The sequence below is a fragment of the Ammospiza nelsoni genome, chromosome 3 (genome assembly GCF_027579445.1).
Source record: "Ammospiza nelsoni isolate bAmmNel1 chromosome 3, bAmmNel1.pri, whole genome shotgun sequence".
NCBI classification, from domain to species: Eukaryota; Metazoa; Chordata; class Aves; order Passeriformes; family Passerellidae; genus Ammospiza; species Ammospiza nelsoni.
In genome coordinates, this window is record NC_080635.1 from 71944989 (window position 1) to 71963871 (window position 18883).

Genomic DNA, 18883 nt, shown 5'->3' on the forward strand with positions numbered 1-18883 from the left:
TTAAAAATCTTTAAATGAATTAAATCCTCCTGGGGGATTTGCTTCTGCATGAGCATCCATAGCTTTTCAAGGGTTACAAACTGCTCTGCCCCCAAATATGTATCTTATATATATATAAATATATATATTTATATGAGTCATGTATATACGTACACATCCATGTACCAGACACTTGGATAACTGAAATCATTTACACCAACTGTTGGGCATTGGGAAGGCTCCTTGCTGAATGAGAACTGGAGGTGCTTGTTGCCATGCTGGATTTATGGTTCTAATAAATAATGAGCACTGATAATAAATACCAGAGTGCCAATAATGGTGCTGCATCCTGGCAGCCTTGTTTTAAATCATATGCAAATACCACATTGCTTCTGTCAATAGCAGAGAGCATGGTGCTTGCACTGCAGTGTCTGTTTTGATGAGGATTTGATGCTGTTTGAAAAACATATATAAAAAGCAATTCTTTAGGGTAATAAGATTAATAAAAATTCCTTCAATGAATCCTCAAGATCAGCAGCTTTTGATTTCTCTGAGAGCTCAGCTGCCGCCTTTCATTAAATATTCCATTTCATAGTTTTTCTTCAGTGCCTGTTCAGGGCTTTCAATGTCCCTGCACATGTAAAATGAAATAATAATTTGTACCTGCAAGACAGAGGGAATGGAAATGGAATGCCCAGAGGACTGTTTTGATGAGATCTACTCAATATTTTGTTTGAAATGTGATATCAAAGAACAGGGAAATGAGTTCAGCTCATGAATGGCAGAGGGGCAGCAAATAAAGCAGATGTTACCAGGCTTGCACTCTGCATCTGTGCTGGTTTTGTGTGTTCTCGCTTCCCATTTAATTTTTCAGGAAGTAGGGCATGAAATTATGACTCGAAGGTCATTTTTTTCCCATTGAAACTGCTTAGAAATTAGTAACAAGAGTATATCTGATTACACAGGCAATGACAGTAAATTTTTTCCATTCTATTATATAGAGGTAATAATTATATGTGCTGTGTTGATCGATGATACAATTAAATAAATTAACGCATTCGCAGTCGAATAAAGAGCTGAAGATTACATTTCCTTGAAGACTTAATTTCCCTAAGTATCACAAAGCACAATTAGTTTTCCTTTCAGATTTTTTCTTTTTAATGAAATTGGCATGAAAAATGTAATTGTCCCTGTTTCCAACCAAGGTCTCTGCAGACAGGAGGCGATGAGGGAGAGCTTCATCAGCCAGCTGTAATAAGGATTTTACAGAGTGGGTAATGGCTGGTTTGTGCTGGGAGGGCAGGAGGGAAGGGCACAGTGACAGCTCTGCAGACAGAAGAGATAAGATCAAGTATGATCAGCTCTCAGAGCCCAGCAGAAACGTCCTGGGTTTCCTGGTGAGAAACCCACAGGAGCAGAGGGGCAGAGCCGTGCGCTGCCCATTGCTCAGATGCAGCAGAAGCTCCCAAACAGCAAGGCCAAGAGGGGATGGAGGGAGCATGAGGCCATTCCAGGGTCACTCACACAACCCCTGGCATTGCCATTCCCTGTTGGGACATTCAGGAAGGGCCCCAAAGCAGGTGCTGGTCTCTGGTGAGACCCCACCTGCTGCATCCAGCTCTGGGGTCCCAGCACAGGGAGGATGTGCACCTGTTGGAGCAAGTCCAGAGGAGGGACACCAGGATGATCAGAGGGATGGAGCACTCTCCCATGAGGAAAGGCTGAGAGAATTGGGATTGTTCAGCCTGGGAAAGAGAAGCTTTGGGGTGGCCTAACTGTGGCCTTCCAGTACCTGAAGACAGCTGTCAAGAAAGATGCAGAGACTATTTACAAGGACATGGAGTGACAGGACAAGGGGGAATGGCTTCAAACTAGCAGAAAGCAGGGTTAGATCATAGATTAGGAAAAACATTCTTTACTGTGAGGGGTGGTGAGACACTGGCAAAGGTTCCCCACAAAGACTGGGGGTGTTCATCCCTGGGAGTGTTCAAGGCCAGGCTGGATGGGGCTTTGAATGACCTGGTTTAATGTTCCAGCCCATGGCAGGAGGCTGGAACAAATTTATCTTTAAGGTCCCTTCCAACCCAAACCATTCCGTGATTCTATCACACTTTGGGTTTTTTTCATTTTTTTAATAAGCAATTAACTTAAACTGAGCCATTGATAGGAGCAGCTTAGACCAATGTGCTGAATGAAACTGTGTTTGACAGGCACAACAGAGCCGTACCACCTTTAACCAAGACTTTGGGAAGTGCAATCTGTGACCCAGTGATGAAAGGAAGGCCAGCAACAGAGGCCAGGGCAGTGGCAAAGGAGAGCAGGACCTTTTCAAATTATTTGGGAAAGCTGGTGGACATCAGATCTTGACAGATCCAATCACGAATTTTTAACAGGAAATTAGCATGCCCTAAATAAAAGAACTATTGGTGGAGGTCTTACCCAGCTGCTGCAGTGACCTGAGATTTCCAACAAGAAAAGGATTCTGCAAATCCCTTCATTTCTTTATGGAAAGCAGAATGAGAAAAAGATTTACTCCACTTAGTGTATAAAAATCCATAAGATATGGATTTATGGGTTTATTAATTAACAAGCTGAAATAAATGCAGCTCTGTGGGTAAAATGAACACCTGGAGATAGAAGACCACAAGCCATGGACCCTGGCCAGATCACCAGTCTTGCTTTTCTGGCTCATTCTCTCTTCAGCTCCAGGAGGTGTCACCTGGGGGCATGTCTGTAGCTTTGCTGTCTGACTGCTCATGCTGGGAGTGTTCTCCTTACACGGATACAGAAACAGCACAACTGTTTGAAATATGACCATCAAAACATCTGTTAGTAGAAAACCATGCAAATAGTTTACAGTCAAGTTAAATAAAAGTAACATCATGACCCTGGTTTTCTACAGCAAAGAGGAAAAATGAGCCTAATGGAAAGAAATCAGACAAGGCAAAATAACAGCACAGAGAAAGCCTTGCTGATCAGGTCCTGCTCCCAAATCCAGGTAACTAACAGCCAACACATTTTCCTGCCTCCAGAGGAGAAACCAGCATTTCATGAATTCATATAAGCAGCAAATGAAATAAATATTGCAGAGTCTCAAGTGCCAGAGGCCCAGTGCACAAGGTCAGTTTGCAGGCTTTGTAAACAGCAGCAGCTGCTACAGCCTAAAAACCCCAGAATGTTCAGTGGCCACATCATCCCACAGCTCGGATTTCTTTTGAAAGGTGGATGCACATAATCCTGCTCTTTTCTAGCCTTGCTCAGCTCCAGTAGAAAACATTACACTAGTTCTGCTGTTGTAAAGGCACATAATTAGACCAGCACTGCATGTCTTTGACAAGCAGCACTTTCCATCTCTTCAGCAGCCAAATTCTGGCCAGACTTGAGGGGCCATAGAGACAGGGGAAATGGTGAGTCAGGAAAATTGTCCCAGCACCCCTTACTTGCATGTCCCTGGTACCTCTGGTCCCACAGAGATCTTCCACTGGGCCATCTCTAATAGGAGCAGTTCATGGAGCTACATGTATTTCATATAAGAGAAATAATTAACAAAAAATGGGTTGATGATTGAAGAACTTCTTGTACAGTAAAGAGCATCCCAGTAGACAGAAGAGAAAAACAGGATGAGAAATGGTAAAGTATCAAGATTTTATTGTTTTATATATATACTTATAACTCTTAAATGAGACAGTGTTTTTTTTAAACAGCAGCAAGCAGAACGTACAAGTTGAGAAAAGTGGCAGCGCAGGTAACTCTGTTTGGCTAATGCCCGTTCATGTACAAGGTGTACATTGGATTTTTTTCTTTTGAGCACCTTTTGTGGTTATTTTTTCTTGGTTTAAGTGTACAGTAAGGCAGTGGTTTTTTCAATAAGGAATATATATATATATATATATTTATATTTATATTTATATATATTTTCAGTCATCACCGTGAATTCTTCGTACATGCAAATCCAATAAAATGTACAACTCGGAAATGTTACACCGGGAGACATTTTTCCTCAGAGCAAAGCTTCTAATAAAAGGCAAATACAGACACCACCAAGTTAGAAAAGAGAAGGAAGGCATAGGAAACCAAGAGCCAGGCGCTACTGACAGGACAGCTTGAGCAGGGAAGGTTGGGGTTCCAGTGAAGAAGATTCCTCCCGCTGCTGGCAAGGCGGGAAGGAACGGGTGGTTATTAACAGATGTCTCCAGCCAACTCCCTCGGGAAGGTTCACTCTAACCTGAGAAGCTCCACATCAAAGAGGAGTGTGGCATTGGGAGGTATGACCCCAGGGTGGCCTGTGGCTCCATAGGCCATCTCAGGTGTGCAGGTCAACTTTGCTCTTTGTCCTAAGCTCATCTGTGTTTTGGACATTGGAGAAAGGAAAAGAGAACACACACAAAAAAAAACAGAATTAGGAGGAAAACAAAAAAAATCATTACCTGGCAGATTTACAGAATCAAGAGGTGTTGGGATCACCAGATTCATAGAATTGGTTTTTTGGAAAAGACCTTTAAGTTTATTGAGTCTGAGGTTTGGAAGGGGAAGATCTTTAAGGTCCCTTCCAACCCAAGCCACTCTACGATTCTGAGTCCAAGTGGTTTCACTTCAAGCTGAAGCTGCCACAAAGAGCTCAGACATGGGCATGGGCCTCCTCAATGATCTGCACTCTCACAGCAGTTATTTAAACTGCCAGAACCAGCCTGGAAGTGACACAAAGTCTTTTTAACACAATGCTTGGTCCATCCTGCCTATACCAGGGCAGGCTGCAGGAGGTCTGAGCTCCTCCTGTGGAGCACAGGGTACAAGGAACACCATCAGCAGGCACTGGGAAAGGCCCTCAGAGCTCTCTGTTCATGAGAGATCAGTGCTCAACACAGCCAGGTTCAGCACTTATTTCCCTAAACTCAGTACAAGCCTCAGGGCAGAGATCTCACTTATGCTACTTATCCAGGCACCGAGCCCTTGTACCTGGATGGGCAGGAATGCTGATTTCCCTCACTCCAGGCTGGCTCTGAAGGGAACTGCTCACTGAGATGTGGAGTTATCTTCTAACTGAGTATTTTGGAACATTTTCAAACTGCTGTCCATTCATCATACACTGATGATGGAATATTCACTGGCCAAGAAATGTCCCCTGATTTGAAGCAGTGATTTTAACTCAGACCTCTCTCCCAAGATTGGGCACATCACTGGACTACAGATGATGTGATACCTCTTGGTTGAGAATATTTTCAGGTTCTATTAAATATACAAAGCTAGAGAGTCAATTACTTTGGGTAGAAGAAAAATGGGGATATGAACTTTCCCACATTTAAGGAGTACTCATGGCATGGGGCTGAGGATGTCCAAGCTGATGGCCTCCCCTGGTCCCCACAGAGATTTTGCATGGGGCTGGCTGTCCAGTGCTTGGATGTGTCCCTGCAAAGCAGGCAGCTGGTAGGTCATGCCTGGGGTTTTAGGTTTGAGGCAAACTTGAACTTCGAGAAGCTGAGCAGAGAAATGCAGACAGACCCTGCTGACACCTGACAGTCATTACACCAAGGTTTGTGAAATCTGTGAGCAGGACACAGGGACCTGCCTTGTTCCAAGAGACTCTGTCCAGCACACTCCCCAAATCCCTCAAACCTGGGCTGGAAGGAGACAGCCACGAGCTCGACTTGTGTCAGCGATCCACTAGGAGGAGCAGGAGGGCAGCCTGTGGCCACACGGGCTCCTGGCATGGCTCTCGGCCACTTATTTTCTAAGGGACAAGAGCTGGGGAGTGAGAACAGTCAAGGAAGGGATTACTTGATTCTCCCAGCACTTGTTGATGCTGCTTTATCTGCACTGGCTTCTGCTTCCTACAGCTCTGCAGTCCTGAGCTTTCTTAGGTCTTTCTGCAAAGCAAATAATCAACAGTCCAACTCAAATCCTTCAGAGGAAGATGGTATTTTTCACAGTCTAGGATTCCTCAAATGGACTTCTCTGGCTGGAGAGTGAGGGATGCTTGCACTGCTTTCTCCACAGGGCTGGAAACCCTTGTCTCTTCCACCCCTCTCTGGCAAAGCATGGTTGCATCATTTCTCATTTTGCATTCTTCCCTTCTCTCTATTTAAGCATAAGACCTTGTTCCTGTTAAAGTTGTTCCTGTAAGAGTATTTGAACAGTTGCCTCCTACACTGAGCTCTTGGATCCTGAAATGCGAAGTCAGGAGGAATTTGAACTCTGATCTCATTCACTCGTGCCCTTGAGCAGCCTGATCACACTCCTCGTGTGTGGGGGGACCTCAGAGCACTGCACAAAAAGCAAGCCCTGGCAGTGAATTGTAATTTGGGGCTTTTACTGTGCTGGTACTCAAACTGCAATCAGTGGAGGGCAGTTTTCTTTCTCTCAGCACAGGGCTGGTCAGTGAATGCTTTGTAGCTGGGAGTCTGAAGTAGTAAAAACGTACCAGTGCAGTTTGGTACCTTATCCAGTCAGGGTCAGAACCTGTAGCTGGGTCATGGATGTCATCAGAAAGGGCAGCTTGGGCTTCTATGGAGTAGCTGAATAGACATCACTCCATAAAAAGCTGCCACCTCAATGTTTTAGAAGCCACTGCTGTTTGTGGAGCTGCCCATGGGAGAGGGACAGAGCTTACATGGCACCTGGGGAGGGGACTTCACCTCTCCCCTCCCAAATGCATACCATGGGGAAAGGCTCATGAGCAGGGGATAGCCATGGATGGATGGATGGATGGATGGATGGATGGATGGATGGATGGATGGAAACTACAGGAAATACTGTGCTCAAATGCACCATGCTTTCACAAAAACACTTCATATCCTTCACTGTGATTTCCACTTGGTCTTGTTACCACTGCCCTGGACACTGCTGAGCTCACACACCCTTCAGCCAGCTCCAGGTTCAGACAGAACAATTTATTAGTACCTGTGTAACACCTTCTTCAAATCCTTTAATGACTTCTTGCCTGCCAATCTTGAACCTGAAAGGCTTGTTTCTGTCTCTGGAGGAATCAAACTTCTTTCCATTCTGTAGCATTCCTGCCAAAACAAGACACATGGTTTCAGTCTGAGATACATCTAAATTTAAGTGCTGGAGGAGAGGGAAGGAGTGAAAAATTAATGCCTTGGTCACATCAGCTGCTCATTTCCATTTTTACTTTAAAGCCTCATTCAAAAGGCAGGAGACGCAACTGCAGTGGCACCATATTGTTACCTTTGCCTTCCTGTAATTTAGACTCTAAAACAGAAATTATTTTTACTGTTCTCAATGCAATAGGTTATGACCCATGTTGCACCAAACATTGCACAGACATACAGAAGAGCTGTCGTTTGCACAGTGGAGCTCTCTGCCTAAGTGGATAAAGGCAGGCAAGGAACAAGTGGGAGGCAGCAGAAGAGAGAATCCCAAGGCAGGTGCCTGATCCAGGGCTGCCCCTAATAACGTGTGTTACACAAACAGAGCCATCCCACACCATGTGTGCAAAACCTCTACAAAACGTGACAACAGCAGCTCTCCTCATACAGAGAGAACAGAAGAGACTCTGCAGTCACAAATATGAAAGCAGCAGAGACATTTATATAAATGTTCTACTACCCTTGTTTTTCATGTTTTCATTCAGAGACAGTCCCAGAAGACGTGACTTGTTCCTTTGCATGGGCACTGCTTCAATCCATGGGTTTTGAACACAGGCCCAGATTCCTCAGCAATTGGACAAACCTACATGATCAGCTATTCTCCTTCTCTTTTCAAATTGTGGCTGATTACAGTAGCTTTCAATTTAGAAGTACCTGGCACTCAAAATGCTTTACTCTGGATATTGCAGGGTTAGGCTGATATTTATATATTAGAATCAATCCTTTCTTTGTAGTGCTGTAGAGTCAGTGTTGTAGGCATACACCATGACTTTTCTATGCAAGGGGTTGCACAAAGAGAAGTTAATTCATCTGAGAAAGACTTTTGTTGCAAAGAACATTAACAAGTCCAGCTTTGAAAGAAAATGCTGAGAAAAAGTGTCTTTAAGATTCAGTATCAAACATACATTCTTACTAGTTTCTTTCCATTAAAGCAGTTATATTAACAGATCAGCTTGATGCACAAATTTTATTTTTCGGTGAAAACCATCAAATATTATCCAATAACAAGGAGGCATATTTTGCTTGTTTAAAAAGTCTGTACTACGAATCAAAGGTAAATATGAAGAGATGTGCCAGAATGAAAAACAGAGACTAAAAAGGTAGGATTCATTTTGCCAACTTTTAGGCTTCTAAGATGTAGCCAGCTACTTCTGAGCTAATTACTCAGAGAAAATAGATAATCAAGTCAGAGAAAAATGTACTTTCAGGGAGCAATTCATCTAACCAAATCTAGGGATGTACATTAGGACATAATGAATCACATCCCAGCAGTGCCTGTTTCTGTGCAATGAATAAAGGACAGTCCAAACAACAGCTCAGACACAGATGTCTCCAAATTCATTAGTAGTTAAATCAGTGGCAATGGAGTTCTTGACTTGCAGTTATGAGCACACAGTGTTTGATTATTCCAGTGGGGTTCTCTGTCCAGATATTTTACATCAATATTAAAATCAAATGCCACATTAAGGCACATTAGCCATTAGCCAAGTCCAACATTTGTCCAAGTTGGTCTTTCAGACACACCTGTGCATGTGCTCAAGGCTTTAGAAAGAAAATTGTGGAGTAACCTGCCCATAAGGAATGTTTCATAACCATTAGTGCCTGACATAATCCTTTAGTTTTTCACAGTCAAATAATGAAGTGCTGTATGTGTGCTCTCATGCAAGTGCATGGAATCACAGAACCACAGAATCAGTGAGGTTGGACAAGACCTCTGAGATCACTGAGATCACTGAGTCCAACCTTTGACTCAATGCCACCTTGTCAAACAGAACATGGCACTGAGTACCACATCCAGGTGACTCCACCACCTCCCTGGGCAGCTCATTCCAGTGGCTAATTACCCTTTCTGAGAAGAAATTTCTCCTAATGTCCAACCTAAACCTGTCCTGGCAGAGTCTGAGGCCGTTTTCTCTTGTTCTGTCCCCTGTTCCCTGGGAGCAGAGCCTGACCCCCACTGGCTGCACCCTCCTGTCAGGGAGTTGTAGGGAGTGATGAGCTCCTGCTGAGCCTCCCTTTCTCCAGACCGAGCACTCCCAGCTCCCTCAGCCACTCCTCATAGGATTTACCCTCAAGACCCCTCCCCAGCACCACTGCCCTTCTCTGGACTCACTCCAGCCCCTCCATGTCCTTCCCAAACTGAGGGGCCAGAATTGGACATAGAACTCAAGGAATGGCCTCACCAATACAGGGGGAAATTCCCATATACTGTGCAATGTATCAGCTCAGGGATAGCCACAAACCCCTCCAGGCAGGCTGGGAAGCCACAGCAGCTCCCGAACAAGCTACAGATTAAGATGGATTCATTTATAATATAGAAATTCAGCCTGTACTGAGGGAGGGCAGGGAGGGAGAAGCAGCTCACGGGGAACTCTCAGGCATATAATATAATCCTTTTTGAAGTATTTGATCTTAAATTTAAGTGACAGTCCTTCCTCAGAGCACTTTTATTTTTAAACACATCATAAAACCTTATGATTCTATGAAATGGAAGGAGACTACTACAGAATCCCAATATTTAATAATTTTAATATTAAAACTTAGTATTGTCATTACAGCTTGCATGTTCAAAGTACCCAAACATTAATTACTCTTCACATTAGCCCAAGGAGGTAAAGAAGATATTTATTACAAAATAGCCTCAATCTGAAAGTTCAGATTCAGATGCAAAGTTCCACAACACTTTATTATGCATTCATCTCATTTTGTAATTAAATCCTATTAAAACTCTTAGCTAAAAGTTCTGATGGTTTACAAATACCCCACATCAAACCAGCGACAGAATCAGAATTAAATCTTCAGAGATTCTGACAACAGCTCCTGGACAATGTTTCCCCTTTAAAGCAACATTTCCATCTTCCCATGAGCTTGCTAGTTTGATACACCATTTAAAAACTAATTCATTTCACTAGAAAATGCCCACAGAAGATGTGTTAGACCTTGTAGACGAAATCAGGCTTTTCTATATTTACAGCAACATCCTATTTTCAGCAACAACTGAAAATTCATGAGGTTATGGATTCACAAATGTAACTTCCTGTGCCATCATCTTATTGCTTTTGGAAGACAAACTGGAATGCAGAGTCAAATGTTGTCTATATTCACTAAAGCTCTGGCAGGAGGGTCAGTTTTTGTGTGAGTGCCCTTTAAATGCACATCCAGTCTGGAAATGAGTCAGAGGCTCCATGTGCCCTGAAGAAGTTCCGATGCGGATTTAGATGTGAACTTTAGATCTTTTTTATCTCAGATTCTGAGAGCTAGAGTTAGCTCTGCAGGCTCCTGGGAGCTAAAACAGCACAATGCTTTATTTTCTCTCTTGCTAATGCATCAATTGATTTTTTTTTTTTTTGGTGAAAAAATTGATTTCGTTAATATTCTTCAACAAGGATGGACGCCCATCTTCAGCCTACATCTTTATTTATCTATCTAACAGCAAGGAGAAAAAAACTCCACAATTTGGAACTCAGAAACAACATTGTTTTGCAAGTCAGAACAATCAATAAGAGTTTTGACTGAGCAAGGACATCTAGATGCCTATAAGGAAGGTTACTTGTAAAAAAAAACCCTTAGGTTTCTGAAAGGGAACAATCATTGTATTAAAATAATTAATTGCACAAACTTGGTTATCAGAATATGGCACAGATTTGAAAACATTCTGATCTACAAGGCATCCTAATTGAAAACCAGGCTTTAAAAATTAAAAGGGTGTAGAAAAGGAGATATTTCAGATCATGGGTTCTACTGAATCTCTGATGTTCAGCTCATTGAAGCTGCAGATTAAAGAGCAGCTGGATCATTTTATTAAGGAACATGACCACAGATCCATCCAAACTGCCAGGACTACAATGCCATTTGGGCTAAACTGGCAGTGAAAACACAACTTCAGGAGAGGTTCAGCACAAGTTATTACTTCTTATTAAAACACAGGTGTGCCTGCAGCTGTGTCTGCACTGCTTTTTAACACTGCACTACTTTAGCTAAGATCCCATCACTGAAGTCTGTTTCCTAAGGGGAGAGGGCTAATGAAATGAGACTGCCTGCACTTGCCTAATAATGGGAGATTCTTTGAGCCAATTTCAACCCCATTTGGCAGAGGAATAGGGATCATACCAACATTAAGACCCAATGCATGCAATGAAAAAAATCTGTGTAGAAAGAAGAGCCTGTAAGAGCTTCTACCAAGAGAAAGGCTCAGTCTTTGTTATCAAAGAAACTCTATTATTGAGGAGAGGCCAGGAATGGAAAGGCTGGAGAACACACTAAGTTTATTTTTTTTTCATCTGAGAACAATTCAGCTGGGAATATAAGCAATCACACAGCACAAATTCATGGAACCATGCCAGCTGTTAGACACCTAATACACCTATTGTCCCAACAAAACCCTGCCCCAAACCATGGCCCCAAACTATTATCCACACCAAGGATGGATGGAGAGAGAACACTGGAGGCATCCACAGATAGTCTGTCAAGCTTCTGTGCCTGAACCTGGAAAATTCATGTGTAAATTCTACTGCTAAGGTTATCCACTTCAAAGGTACAAACTGGGTTTCAACCTGACATCTAGGCTACTCCTGTGGTTAATGGAGAAAGAGAGGTATCTCCAAGAATGATTCATCCCACCTAGATTTAGGTGTTAGGGCTGAAATAACCTTCTGGAACTGTTTATCATTCTCAGTCCACTATCTTAAAAAAGGTAAGGTACCTTAAACCAAATGCTAGACTGCCAGTTCTAGACTGCCCCTCACTAGGGCCCTAGAGAAGCAGTATGAGCTCAGCCATCCATCCCTAAATGAAACAGGCAAAATTGCATCCCAGGCTTCACTGACTCCACTGTTTACTGAATCATTTGTCTCTGCAGTGTTGACAAATTCTGGGAATCAGAAGATGAAGATTCTAATCCAGAACAAATCTCTTGATTTCACTAGTTGCTCTTTTTTTATCCTGTACAATGGGATTCACTTACCTCACAAGTATTGAGGGGATAAACTGAATTAATAGGTGACCTTCAAAAAACAGCATCATCCATCTAGGAAGTATTCCACTGGTATACTTTTTCAAACAGTAATTACCTACAGCATGTAAAGGCAATACATATGCTTGAAGACAGCTACTTCCTGAACATATTTTGGCAGCAGAAAGAGGGGCAGATACTCAGCAGTTTCTAGGACACTATCCATTTCATTTCATGTAGACCAGAGGCTCTTCAGGACAGGGACTATATTCTGATGCCACTCAATGCCATCACCTTTCCAATTACGCCCTGTAATCAATTTGTGCTGTTAGGAACATAATCTTTCAGTTTGGTTCCTAGGACTTTCTGAGGAGATAATGTTGCTGTGGGTTAAGAATTTTTATCTCAAGTGTTTCTTTTTTTCATCATAAAATATATTGTTTCTATGTTAAAATATATCCATATTCTGTCAAGAGAATATCACAAAGGCTGGAAATTCTGATCTTCCTCCCATTTACAACATGCAACTTCTACTAATAATGAGTTTTAGCCTGGAAAATATATTATTAGAAGGGTCCTAGAAACTGCACAAAAGTCCTTGTATAAACATTGATGCCTTCCCAATGTACAGAGGAAGGCACAGTTCAGCACAATCCCTGAAGTTGTAGCGAGAGAAACACATCCATAAAGTCACAAATCACATCCCAGGTTGATTCATGCCAGCAGAACTCCACTGTGATATTACTTGCATTTTACATTAAAATAGATCAGTTGTCTTCAGGATTCAATTCTGAAATACTATGGCAAAGGATTCCCTGCATTCAGTGGTGTTCCCGCTTTAGCTTGTGGCTGAGTCTCAAGCTAACACACCTGAAAAAAGTGTGGCTCCCTCAGGAACCAAAACAATTCCCCTATGTCTTGGTGGTAAATGCAGAGATCTGAGCAACAGTTTTCTAGGCAATACTGTCGGTGCCTTCCCAGGACCTAACTCAGCTCTCCAACACATTCCATCAGAATCCAGATGTGCATCAGTCAACATCTCACACTTCTTCCATCTTAATGTCATTATTATCTCAAAATTCAATTCACCATTTTACACATCTCTGTCATAACAACAGCTCCCAGTAACCTGGCCCTGAGCCTGTTCCTGCCATAGCACAGTGAGCAGCACACACCTCTGATTCCCTTGCTTGGACTTCCAAAGCAAACTCCTCTGGAAAAATTTGTTGTCTCATTAATTTTGCTGATGGCTATTGTAATGGAAACAAAGAGTGTTGAATGTGAGCTGGAAGATGCTTTTGTTCTCTTCACTGTGTTGGAATAGGGGCCACCTTACTGTGTCCTGTCTGGGGACTTTGGCAACTGAACTGCAAAGGAAGCCTCACTTTTCCAGGGAAAGGCTCAACAATAGAGGTTTAGCACCACTACAAGCACTCAGTTTTATCCTGCTAACATTTTCTCTGCTTAATATAAACAAAGTCTTATGTGGAAAAAAGGATTTACTGTCTTAGACTGCATTTTCCTGACAGCTTGCAGCCACTTAAGAAAAAATTATTACTTTAAGGGAAGTTTCAGTCTAGAGGGATAACAGTTGAAAAAAAGGGGGAAGGGGATAAGCACAACTCTGCGGCATATCAGCTCTTTACCACAATTATTTCATTTTGTCTAGAAAGGCAACAGCAAGGACTTGAATGTGCCATTTGTTGCCATGACAAACTGACTCAAAGCAGAGAAGTGGGAAATGGATAGTGGTGGTGGGCATTTCCCAGCTCCTGCCACTGCAGCACACTTCATGCTTCATCTTTTGAACACTGGCAGCCTTGCTACTTCATTTTCTTCCTGTATTAGATACTCATATATCTTTAATGTGGAGTAAGAGCAGCACAATCAATTATTTATTATGCAGCTGACAGCGTGCAATGAAGACACAACAGACAACTCCTCAATAATGCATCACCGTGGGCTATGAATGAATCACTGCTGCACAACCACGAGGCAAAATGAAAGAACCTTGCACTTAGCTCGACTTCACAGCCAGGAAAATTACCTGCAGTTGTCTAGCTCACTCTGCTGAAAGGCATTATTCTGTCCTAGCGGCTTTAGGGATTTGCATACTTTTAAAAGAAGGAAAAGTAGATTTACCTTCAAGGGAGATTTGGGGCTCACTAAGCATATTCTACATAAGTTGTAAAAAGAAAACAATTCCTCTGGTATCCCATCACCTTAAAAAAGTAATTTTATTTTAGAGTTTGAGTCTGTTACTGTTACGAAGTTCAGCTGTAAAATATACATGTACTGCAGCATAAGGCAAATTTCATTTGAATAAGCACGGCAGAATCAGGTCAGTGTGGGAATGCTACTGAGGGGGACGATAAATGTCTAAAGCAGCATTTTAGAGAGAATAGATTAATAGAGAAATACTTTGGATCTCTTGTTTCTCTATCCCCAAACACCATGTCCTGTTACACAGGGTTCTGCAGGAAGAGGGAATGTTCCTCACTCGTCTGGGTCTTTCTGTCCCTACCCTCTGGTAGCAGCCCAGAAGCACAAAAACCAGTGCAAGCATGACTGTAATACAAAGAAGAGAGTCTGCAAGATTTCCCACACAAACACAAGCAGCAGAGCTTGCCCAAAGAATTCTGAGCACCTAGTGCACCATTAAAACAGAACAATAAAATAATCTTTTTTTTTTAATCTTGGTTTCATTCTCAGTCTCATCCTATGGCACATGTATTTCCTTCCCTCCTCCCTTTTTGTTTCATGGTTGCCTGTGTTGTGGGGGCATGGATTTCACATTTTAGCCTGTGGCACATATACAGCTGTGTAGGTGACCTCCCACTGGGAAGTTACACACTTGTGTAGCAGGTAAACCACACTGAAACAGGTGTGAGTGTGCCAGCCACTGTACCTCAGGGTACCACACCAGAAGGGCCCAAGGTGGAACTCCAGAGTTCTCAACACATATCTGGGGGGCAGGGAGCATGGAAAAACACCAGAAAAGCATCTTCAGAAAGCTCTGAGCATGGCTGTGAGATCACATGAAAGGGGACTTGGGGTAAAAGCACCAGGTTCTTAATTCCTCTTCTGTGCCAGGGAAGAAACTGCCAGAAAAAAACACCTTCCAGCCCAACATGACAATCTTACCAGCAGCTAGGTGTGCTTTAATGATAAGCTGTTCTCAGACTGGGCATTTTTTTTTGGTTTTCAGCTGTCCAGCCTTGTAGTATGTTCCATTCTGAATAAAATTTGAGCTAAAATCTTCATTTAGGTGCAACACTTCTGATTCCCTTGGCTTAAGCTAGCAACAGCCTAGTGAGAGTTTCACCCATCTCTACCAGGGCACTGATTAAGGGGGAGAGAATCACAGAACAGTCAGGACTGCAAGGAACATTAAAGATCATCTCATTCCAACCCTGTGCCATGGGCAGGGACGCCTTGCACTAGATCCAGCTGCTAAGGGCTCCATCCAGCCTGGTCTTAAACACTTCCACAGATAGGGAATCCACAGCTTCTCTGGGCATGCCCAAAGACAATAAATTTGAGCATAAAAAAGTATTTTATTTATGTGTTACCACTTGACACCAAGATGGTATGTTGGCTTTTAGGGCATTTGGAGCAGAAAAATAACATTTCTCCCCACATCCTTGGTGAATGAATGCTCTTTCTCTCCCATAGGTCCTTGTTTACTTGGTTCTTTATACATCCCACTTTCTTAATGCTCAGCATGGCTACAGCTCCTTGACAGGTGAGTGTTTTACGAGACTCATCTTGACAAACACAGCAATCGTCTAACATCATGCAAAAGACTCAGCAGCTACTCTGTTCTTAAAGAAGATGGAGAAAAGGAAAAACATTCTTGGAAAAAGAGAGAAACACACAGGACACAACTAGAGAAGTAAATAGTTTATAAAAATGGGTGTTTACTGAGCCAGTATGTCAGCCAGCCACAGTCAATATGCCAGGATTACATATACTCTAAGTCAGAAGCAGACACTGCTGTTCCACCATGATCTCATATGCACATAAAACATACATAATGCAGAGGTCCAATGCTTTTCATCCAGGGTGTCCAACTTTTTGATCTAGACTGGTCAGACATCCCTGTAATATCTTATTTTAGAGATGTGGTATAACCTTCCCAGCTGGCATTATGCAATAGCCCCTCCCTTCACAAGTGTTTGGAGAATTCCTGGGGAGTCATCTCCTCCTGCCTGTGATCCCCTGCAGAAAAATGAGACATTACTTCACTGACACCAATTTGAGGCCACTGTGAGGCCTCACTCCAGCATAACACACAGAGTTTCCAGGGTGATCAGGTGGAACACACTGCTGGTTCACTCAAGGGATGAGTCCCTTGCTGGGATGGAAAAGGCATCTTGATGCTGCACTCTCCTCACTGGCATGGAGAGACTTCTAGGTAGTTAGGACAGTCAAGCTTAATTCCATCCAAAATCAGTTGATGACAGTCAAGATTAGTGAAAAAATGCAGCTTAAAACCAAGCTGGTTCTGATCCGTGCACCAAATGCCTTCCAGTGGATTTTGTTTCCTGAGGTACCTTAGACTCTGTGACCACAGATCTGCCCAGTGACTTACAGTGCACCAATACACTCAGCAACCCCACTCCAGGAATAACAGAAGATATGAGCCCCTTCTATACTTTGAATAAACTCTGAGAAGGGTTCATTATAAGTTATTTGTTGGGAAACCCTTACTGTATGGTCAGAAGTTCAGCCTACCGTTAACATCAGATAAACCCAGCATTTGCTGAGGAGAAGCTTTGCTGTTTGCTGCAGGACTCCAGTAGAGAAATGTCTTCGTTTACTTTTCTAGACCTTCATTTTAGAAGGTAGATGAGATTCCTCATCAAAGGGACAAATCTTTCCATGGATGTGCAGTTTGCTCTTCCCACCTACTAGGAATGCACCCGCTTTCACAAAAAAAGAGTATTTTTGAAGTATTGTTTTCAATGTAAACAGTGTTTTATGTGTTCCAAGGCAGAGACTGTCAGTGTCATAAATATCACTCTGCCTGTAAACTTTGAGTTTGTTCTGAAATCATATTACTGTGAGATTTTTTTTTTGCCACATTTGTTTCCTATTTTTGCTCATCATTCCTGATGTTGCAGATTCTCTTTGGTGTGAACTGGCACAGTTCCCCTGATATTAATGAAAGTACAAAAATATATGTAACAGCTTGAGACCTGAATCTCAGTAATTTAAATCTACATTGAATCATGCACTTGGGACTATTCTCCAGAGCAGAATCCTGCAAGAATATGGAAGAGTGTACATTTGTGATCACAGCAAAAAGCTGCATGTCAAAAAGAATAGGTTGTGTCACCAGACAGCTGTGTCAGTATAACTCACCTTCATTTTATACCCTGTGAAACAAGCATTGTAGTTTCACCAAGGTCAGCCAGTCAATAGCATTTCCAGCAATAATATTATTAACTAATGCACTTTGCCTTGGATATCCTGAAAGGTTTCATTCAGTAAGCCTTTAAAGCATCTTCCGAGCCACAGTGGAAAGGAGCTATTAACAGCACAGTTTGTTCTTAAAAATAGGTCTTTTCCATCTCTAAGTTTTGATCTCAGTGATCTTATAAATGAACTATGGAAAAAGTAGCAGCTGTTATCTTGACAGATGGGTCCCAGGCATTGCTCTGTTGGACATTAGAGTTGTCTCTCTGAAGAACAATAGGAATTTCCAAGAGCCTGTATCTATTTTCATCTCCTTAATAAACCACTCGTGTCTTGGGCAATGGAGAAGCAAGAACACAAAATAAACATTTTAGGGGACACATCTCAGAGAAAAGGGTAAGAGGGATATCACCCATTAGGGACTTCCCCTTGCATTTTACTGAAGTGAGAGAGAGAAAAAGAATCAGAAGTTTCTTACAGAGGCAAGAGGGACAAGCAGGCACTTCCAGAAGCTGAGATACAGAAAGCCTGTGCACCAGGTGAAGTGCAGCTGACTGTCAGGTAGCAGGACACAATAAGTACAAGGATGAACCTCAATTTTAATCTCTTTCTAAAATTTAGCATCATCATTCATTTTGGATGCCGAGCCTTGAATCTGGTTTTAAAGACAGACAGAAGGCTGAGAAAGTTCATCCTTTTTCAAGGGTGATCGGGAGAGACAGTACTGCCACCCACCTTTCCTATTACAAACACTTGTCAAGGCACTGTGAGTTCAACTCCACCTTAACCCTGAATTTAAACTCATTTTCTTCACCTTTTCTGATGGCATTCTCATCATCAGACAACCAAACACTCAGTGGTATCACCCTCTATGCTCCTTTGAATCACTATGGTAGCTGGAGTAGAGAACAATGGAGTCAGGAGAAAACAAAACAAGCAGTAATTGGGGAAGTGAGTGGCATGGGCAGAGATCTGGATCCCAGTTGCCAGAGTCATGGAATCATGGAATGGTTTGTGTTGGAAGGGGCCTTGGATAGATCATCTTGTTCTAATCCCTCTGGCACCTCTCGCTAGCCCAGGCTGCTCCAAGCGCAGTCCTACCTGGCCTGGAACACTTCCAGGGATGGAGACACCACAGCCCTTCTGGGCAACCAATCCTCGCTCCCAAGATTTGCTAGATCAGCAGTGCCTCATGTGTGGGGTTTGTCCCTGCACTGCCCTCTCTGCCTTCAGTGGCAGTTTGAGGATGGACTGCACAGACCATTCTCCCAAAAGCAAAAGTGTTTTCCCACTCAGGACTGCAGCAAACAAAAGACATTGTAAATTAAGCCAGTTTAGATACTACAAATAGAAATAGTAGTCAGTCCATAGACACAAACAACAGAGATAAACATTGCCAAAAATACCTCAACAGCACAACAGAGTG

General features: G+C 42.6%; 1 protein-coding gene across 2 annotated transcripts in view; it reads right to left on the reverse strand.

Annotated features, from left to right (window-relative positions):
* Window positions 1-3610: 3610 nt before the first annotated feature.
* FKBP1B (FKBP prolyl isomerase 1B) overlaps window positions 3611-18883 on the reverse strand; it is a 44221-nt gene continuing 28948 nt past the window's right edge. For both annotated transcript variants that reach the window (XM_059468338.1, XM_059468339.1), the window contains 2 exons: window positions 6877-6989; window positions 3611-4323 (listed from right to left, as the gene is read on the reverse strand). In XM_059468338.1, the coding sequence (XP_059324321.1) occupies window positions 4195-4323; window positions 6877-6989 (242 nt within the window). In that variant the 3' untranslated portion in view covers window positions 3611-4194. The remainder of the gene's footprint in view (window positions 4324-6876; window positions 6990-18883) is intronic.